Source organism: Nanorana parkeri, unplaced genomic scaffold, assembly GCF_000935625.1.
Source record: "Nanorana parkeri isolate BGI_ZX_2015 unplaced genomic scaffold, ASM93562v1 scaffold210, whole genome shotgun sequence".
Taxonomy (NCBI): domain Eukaryota; kingdom Metazoa; phylum Chordata; class Amphibia; order Anura; family Dicroglossidae; genus Nanorana; species Nanorana parkeri.
Window position 1 is genome coordinate 1301097 of NW_017306478.1, and position 8012 is coordinate 1309108.

Sequence of the window (8012 nt, forward strand, 5' to 3'; positions counted from 1 at the left end):
ACCGCAGCGCTGAATACTGAAAAATGGCCTGGCCAGGAAGGGGGTTTAACACCCCGGGGCTTTAAGTGGTTAATATGTGTGTGGTGACATTTTTATATGGATGTGTAGAGGCAAGCTTTTGATAATGAAGCTGTAACAGAACGACTTCTCGTTATATTGGCAGCCATTACTGACATTGCCTCAAGCCCAGAGGTGCGTTTTCCCGCCCTTTCCACTCGGGAGAGCTGATTGGATAAAACACTCTAGGGGCTCCAAACAGCCCCGCCCACCTGTTCCCCTCTGCCGCCTTACTAGAGATGCATTGAAGGAGAGAGCACGTGGCTGGTTAATTTTATTTTTGGGCGGGAACTTAAGCCGCGGGGACGCGCTTATGCGCGTGCCCGGTGCCACCCATCCCCCACAGCTTGAGCCCAGATCACGTGATCCCCGCCGAGCGCAGGAATGGTACCGGGAGAAGATGGCGGATCCCGAAGAACTGCGGGTGAGAGCGGGTCGCATAGTCGGTGGCGGGAGGAGAAGGGACAGTGAAGGGACGGCCGCTGGTGCTGTCATGGTGCCTGCTCGGTGCTTGTTGTCTGATGACGTTTTTCCCCTCAGCGCTGTCCAGGCCCAGTGACAGCACCGGGGATATGGTGAGGAGAGGGGGCGGGGCCTGGCTCTGCCATTGTTATGGAGATGAAGTCAGCTGTGCGAAGGTGAGGGGTTGTCCCGTAGGGGCCGAGGTGAGGGGTTAGCCTGTAGTGACTTACTTAACAGTCCATTTGTTTTTGTCCTCCCTTTCAGAACATGGTGTCCAGTTTCCGCGTTTCAGAACTCCAAGTTTTGTTGGGTTTTGCCGGACGCAACAAAAGCGGTCGCAAGCACGATCTTCTGATGAGGGCCCTTCATCTGCTGAAGAACGGGTGCAGTCCAGCTGTCCAGATTAAAATCAAGGAGCTGTACAGGAGAAGGTTCCCTCGGACACTAGACGGCGGTCCGGGCCTGTCCTCTGTCCGATCCAATGTCTTCAACTTGGACAGTAGTTCTTCCGTGGATTCTGATCTGCCCGGCGTCCACTCGTTACCTTCCACCTCTGTAATGCCGCACTCTCCAGCATCTCCGCTAGGGATGGTGCTTCTGCAGGACACCAAACCTCAATTTGACATCCAGCAGCTATCGCCTCCAATGCCACCAGTCCACCCCGATGTTCTTCTCAAGAGTCTTCCCTTCTACGATGTTCTAGACGTCCTCATCAAGCCCACCAGCTTAGGTGAGTGGCGGAGGAAGTATTCTGGTGTCTGTGTAGCTGTCGGGGATCTCCAATCATTCTCCTCACCGGTCAACTCACCGGTAGGGATGTCGATGGGCATTGCTATCCTGCATTTGGAACGCATGTCAGCAGAGTTAGTGACTTCATTGCAGCCTAAAGGTGCCCATACACTGCACGATTCCCTGATCGTACGACAATCGTGCAGTGTATGGAAGGCGTGCGACCGTTTCTGATGTACGGTCGCACGACTTTTGTATTTCGAGCATGTTGGAAAACCAGCCGAGAATCGTACGATTTTCTGCTGTTTTTTAACATGATCGAGAGAGAACAGCCGAACGGGCCGGTGTGGGCACGCACACACTGCCCGTTCAGTATTGCGGTCATCGGAAGCCCGATCTGCCTGTCCAAGATGGGCAGATCGTACGTTTTATTACTTTACAACCCTCGCAAGACGAAAGTCTTGCGAGGGTTGTGAAGAGTATGGCCACCTTTTATACATGGCAGTTCAGAGGATGTTTGACCTGCTTTGCATTGCTCATGTACTATCAAGGTGTGTTTTGAACTGCGAGCATTTGCCTTTAATATGCCGGTCACCTTGAGCCCTAAAGGCATTTGGAAACCATGTGAGCACTGTAGGACCTCTGCCGTGCCTACATTAGAGAATCGGGATACCGTCCCCATGTGGATCCTGCTGTGTGCCTTGGTGTTGACGGGCTCGTTTGGATGCAGCTTGCTTACATGCAAATTCCGTTTTGCATTTGACATCCATTTGAGACTCTTCAGAGATCATGAGATGATAGGAATGAAGATCACCAGCGGTCACTATGTTTGCCCTGATGAACGGACCCTGCGCGGTTCCGAAACGTTGGCTATATAATACGTGTGACATTGTTCTACAATAAAAATAACTTTTGGATTTATTCCATTTTGTGAGTGCTGATGATCTTCTTTGCTATCCTCTCTGGATTTGGCACGGCGCCTTCCGTGGACATCACTGCAAGCACCACTGCTATCCTCAGGCATCAAATGTCCTGATTGATGTATGGTATGCAGGGGACATTTCTGTTGATTCTTCTGACATCATGGCTGCTAAAGGTCTGCTTCTTTAGTTGTCTCTGCCTGTGATTGGCCAATGAAAGATCAGCAACACATTGACCAGGTCATCCCTGTGCTCTCCACTCCTATAAGTTCATTCAATGATGGCGCTGTGCAAAGCTGTAGATCCCTGACTGGCTCAGAGCGCTGTCCGTCCTCTGCTGGTTGAGCTGAGCTGTGCAAAGGATTACAAAGGGCTGATTCTGGAACATATTCTAGATCTCTGCCTGCTGGTCTGAGCACAGATCACATTCCCCACGCTGTACAAAACTAAAAAAAAACTATTTGCTGCAACTCTGCCGCATCCAGTTTGCTTAGGACTCGTTCTAATGGCCTCTCTGGTTTTGTCACCATTGTTGGATCCATGCATCCATGTGGAGGTAGCTGATGGAGCTGAAGCCCCTATGAGTACACATTTGGATGAAGCATTCTGGATCTGTACAGTACAGGAGCATTCGGTCACAGCCAGTTTGTTCCAATTTTGGGATTTACTTGTATCTCTTCTAAGAGATGACGGACGGAGTACCCCGTGCTGAGAGGAAGTTCATGACACCGGGCACACTTGAATTACTTTTGTTTAATTTAAAACTCTACATTACTTGATGTATGTGTGTATGAGGAGTGTGGAATTCGTATCGCCCGACGCCCGGGACATGTAGTTCCGGGCGCCGGGCAAGTGGTTTTTTCAGTGTTTTAGCCCTGCTACGGACAAGTAGCAGAAATAAAAAAAAGTAAAAATAAATAACGAATTAAAAATGTAACTATAAAAACAAATGTAAAACATGAAAACCTGCCCTGCTGCCCCCATCATCTGCATGCCAATAAACGCGCAGTGTTTTCAACCGCGATCATGTGCAACCACACAGGCAGGGCAGTATTGCAGCGGCAAACCACGCAATCTGCCTGGCACGACTGGGGTGCCAATAGAAAATAATGGCACTGCCAGCGCGATCGGCGGTGTTGTGCGATCCGTGACTGCCTGGTCATCGTGCACGAATCTGAGCGGATGGCTGGGCGGTCGCGGAATCGCACGCCACCGCCGATCGTGCTGGCAGTGCCATTATTTTCGAATGGCGCTCCATTCCCGCCAGGCAGATCGCACTGTTTCCCGCCGCAATACCACCCGGGCGGTCCCACGCAATCGTGGTTGAAAACACTGCGCAGTGCGTGTCGCGAAAAAAGGTACATGAACCTTTTTTCAGCGATTGCCACGCAGATGTAACCCCAAAAATGCGGACGCAACCGCTGTATGCAACCGCACATGATCGCGCGTCCCGGGATTTCCCAAGTCTGCACCAACCCTAAAGGGTAAATTCACTTTCCCATGTAATTTGGGAAGATGGAATTACCCGCACAAATCTCCCTCCCGCTATACTTACCTTTCGGCGAATGGTCCTTCCCGTCCACCAGTACGGGTGTACTATCTGTACCTGTTCCGTATATTCTGAATTTCGCTCGCAAATTGCAAGCACTCTTTGGTCAACGCGGTCACCTGACGGCGCTGACCAATGAGAAGCGCTTCTTAGCACTGCTAAATACGGTTTTGGTTAAAATAATTTTTTTGCATCAGGACAAGTAGATCGGGTCCCCACTTTAGTCCTTGGACAAGTAGTTTTTTCTAAAATTTCCACACCCCTGTGTATAGAAAAATACTATGGGGGAATTTATCAAAACTGGAGCAGACAGAATCTGGAGCAACTGTGCATGGCAACCAATCAGCTTCTTTCTTCAGTTTGCTCAGGTAAGATTTGAAAATGAGAGAGAGAAGCTGATTGGTTGCAGTGCTAGGATTGTAGGGTATGATATATGCAGAGTTACAGGAAGTATTGGCAGAGTAGAACAGAGTATGTAGCTTCATATTGTTCTGCATTGCTGTATAATGTATTGCTGGGATCTGTAGTTCTCTATAGCTGGTGGTATTATTCTGCATTGCTGTATAATGTATTGCTGGGATCTGTAGTTCTCTATAGCTGGTGGTATTATTCTGCATTGCTGTATAATGTATTGCTGGGATCTGTAGTTCTCTATAGCTGGTGGTATTATTCTGCATTGCTGTATAATGTATTGCTGGGATCTGTAGTTCTCTATAGCTGGTGGTATTATTCTGCATTGCTGTATAATGTATTGCTGGGATCTGTAGTTCTCTATAGCTGGTGGTATTATTCTGCAGTGCTATATAATGTATTGCTGAGATTTGTAGTCCTCTACGGCTTGGAGTCAGTGGCAGAACTACCAGGGTTGCAGAGGTTGCAGCTGGGACCGGGCCCTGCCATTCCACCACTGTCCTAAAATCATTAGTCTGTATTGTTTTAGAAAAACTGTCACAGGACACTAAAAAAAGTATCAGTCATTTGTATCGGCGAGTACTTGGTGTTGAATGGGAGAAATTCCTTTGTTCTTATTTCTCCATCTCCTCCACTCCCCGGCTTTTGAACGTGCGCTAGACAGGTCATTGCAAGTAGCGAGATATTGTGCTCATGTGAGGATATCCAAGGCAACTGTGGGACATCCTGGCAAGACGAGAAATAAAAGTAGGAGATTAAAGAAGGGTGGTAGGGGGAGCATGGGGAGGGGGCAGGAGGGAGGGTGGGGGGGAGGATCAGCCAGACGGCTCCGCAGCGGGCCAGCCTTGTCTCCTCGCATCCCCTCGAGGTTGTATGATCAACACAAGAAAGAAAGGATGGCCAGTAGGGTCATCTAAGGGAGAGGGACCTGAGCTGGATTCATGTCCTGGACATGCGTGGGCGTGGATCGCGCATTGAAGTCCAACCCAGCAAGACCAGAGAGCAATGCCTTTTATCTAGTTTGTCCTTTTTTGGTATATAGGAGCTCTTCCATTTCGCATATGTGATTCACTTGTTTAGGCCATTCCGAGTAAGTCGGGGTTGTAGTGTCTCTCCAATTCCGAGGAATGATAGCTCGAGCCGCATTGTGTGGTGCTTGAGTAATGATTTAGAGGGTGGAGACCTCATCGAGCAGTCTGTCGACTGGTGTAGGAGGAACCAGGCAGGGTGAAACGGCAGACGGATACCCAGGACCTGTCATATGGCTGTATGGACCTGTGTCCAAAATGGCTTCAGGAGTGGGCAGGAAATGTGGGATAGAGAGCCTTGGGCATCGTAAGCGGGTATCGGGAAGAGATGGGTGTATCTTGTGCAGGAGTGTTGCTGTCCTGTACCAAAAGGTAAGGATTTTATAATTTGGTTTCTTGCGTCCGAGGCAGCCACGTCTTAACAGGCAGGCGTCCCTTCACATCCGTTTACCCCTGTCTCCAGCCAGGTCCGGAAAAAAGAATGGAACAGTGTTCCGTTTCAACAGACCTCATTTTTGTGCCGGACCGTGGGGGTAATCCGACACATAAACGGACACATTTCTGTTTACATCTGATTCCCCATAGACTGACATGGGGTCCAGTCATTTCATATCCCCCCCCCCCGATCGCAAGATGGACGGACACGGATGTCAGATCGGTGACATCTGATCCATACCACTCTGATCAGGAGAAGATCTGTATGCGGATTATCTCCTGGTCAGCCCATATGAAAGGTTTTGCCTTTACCTCTCATTTAATATTGTGCAGCACTATGGATATATGGAGTTACTTCACACTGCTGATTTATGAAGTTGCACTGACGCTCGGAGATGTTATATATCACATTACTGTGAATGATGTGCTCCATGTATTAGACACCCAGCCGTATGAGACTCGGAGAGCTTTTAAAGGGGCCGGGGTCTCCAACACGCCATCTATATTGCTGGATCCCAGACGTAGCTGATGCTAATATAGATCAGCTCATTGTATCAATGACGCCGTTCATAATGTGTTCCTAAAGCTGCCCATACACTGCAATCCCGCGATCGTACGAGAATCGTGCAGTGTATGGAAGGCGTGCGACCGTTTCTAATGTACGGTCGCACGACTTTTGTATATCAAGCATGTTGGAAAACCCGCCGAGAATCGTACGATTTTCGGCTGGTTTTAACATGATCGAGAGATCACTGCCGAACCGGCCGGTGAGCGCACGCGCACACTGCCCGTTCAGTATTGCGGGCTTGCGATGATCGCAGGTACGAGATGGGCAGATCGTACATTTTTTAAATTACTTTACAAGTACCGTATTTTTCCCTCTATAAGACGCACTTTTTTCCCCCCAGGGGAAACATGTGCCTGCGTCTTATAGAGCGAATCCCGACGCCCGAGACATGCAGTTTCGGGCGCCGGGCGGGTAGTAGGAGCCACTGCTCGTTTAATTCGAGTGATCTAATGAGATCACTCGTATTAAAACCGAGCAGCGGCGACGATCAAGATCACCATAGAGCAGACGAAGAACGAACTTTCTTCGTCTGCTCTGTGTGATCGCTGAGACCGTGGCGCTGTAATCACAGCGCCACCTGTCTCAGCGGTCACTAACTGCAGCTTCTGTCACAGCTTCTGTCATAGAAGCTGTGTCAGAAGCTACAGTCTGTCGAGTGCTCCATAAGGCGCGCCGGACCTCCCTGCGTCCTATGGTCCGGTGCGTCTTATGGACCGCAAAATACGGTATATGGGCACCTTTACACAACAAAAGATCCTGCAGGATGATTGAGGGGTATGAGAGATGCAGGGCACACTTTGTAGAGGATATACCTCCTCAATCTGGAGACGGATATACTTTGTCTGCAATATCAGAAAAGAGAAATGGCTGGGGTGTGCACAGTCCCTGCTCTTTCATGGAGGATTAGAAACACTTTGGGTGAGAGACTTGTATCCGCTATAGATGGATAGATTAGATTTACAGCCGGGGTAATCTACATCTAAAGTAGGAAGTGAACGGCTTTAGCTCGGCAGTTAGGCCTCGTCTTCTGGGACACAGACACATAGAGAATTGATCTGTGCATAGGAGAGAGGTATGCACATGGCTGGTGGTACTTGCTAAAGATAGATTGGTTCTGCACCTTTTACAAGAAGTGAATGGATGTCCCTCCATAAAATAAAATAAATCCGGAGGTGCGGACCTTCTGTGATTGGTCTGGAGGTAAACCATGTGCGAAGTAGTGGCAGGAAAATATGGACTACAAAAGTGGTGATGTCCTAGCACTTGTGCTCACGCCTTCTGTGAGTCTTTCTGCCTCGGTGGCAGGTGGGACTTGTAGTCTTCCCATACACGGATCACTGTGAATGGTTGGCACAGCTGGGTGGGTGGAGCCATGCACAACTGGCGGGGGGGGTGACCATGTTTCATGTTGCAATCTAATTATGGGTGTAACATGAAAGATGGACTGTGGCTTTAATGGTTGATTTTGGAATTTGGGAACGCCAACTGATCTGATTTGTCTTCACTGTTTCAGTCCAGAACAACATGCAGCGATTTCAGGAGAAATTCTTCATCTTTGCTCTGACCCCTCAGCAAGTGCGAGAGATCTGTATCTCCAGGTAAATCCCACCTCTCTGATATTTTATTTAGGACAAGATGACATTTCTTTTTGTTCCAGTGTTTAGTTATTGAAATGATTTGCAGTATTAGGAGGTAGAATGTAGAAGAGTTACTATGATTCAAGAAACAATGGGAGAGAATATTGCTGATAATCAGATTTTTGTCTTCTGAGGATGTAGCGGGGCTTCTAGGGTACAGACTGCTCCTCCTGTATTATTGGAAGGGGGGGGGGGGGGGGCCCCAAATCACCTTAA

The 8012-nt window shown here is 48.9% G+C and overlaps 1 protein-coding gene across 2 annotated transcripts in view; it reads left to right on the plus strand.

Moving 5' to 3' along the window:
* The first annotated feature begins 348 nt into the window (after nt 1-348).
* PIAS2 (protein inhibitor of activated STAT 2) overlaps nt 349-8012 on the plus strand; it is a 26654-nt gene continuing 18990 nt past the window's right edge. For both annotated transcript variants that reach the window (XM_018555726.1, XM_018555727.1), the window contains exons 1-3: nt 349-481; nt 784-1249; nt 7673-7757. In XM_018555726.1, the coding sequence (XP_018411228.1) occupies nt 371-481; nt 784-1249; nt 7673-7757 (662 nt within the window). In that variant the 5' untranslated portion in view covers nt 349-370. The remainder of the gene's footprint in view (nt 482-783; nt 1250-7672; nt 7758-8012) is intronic.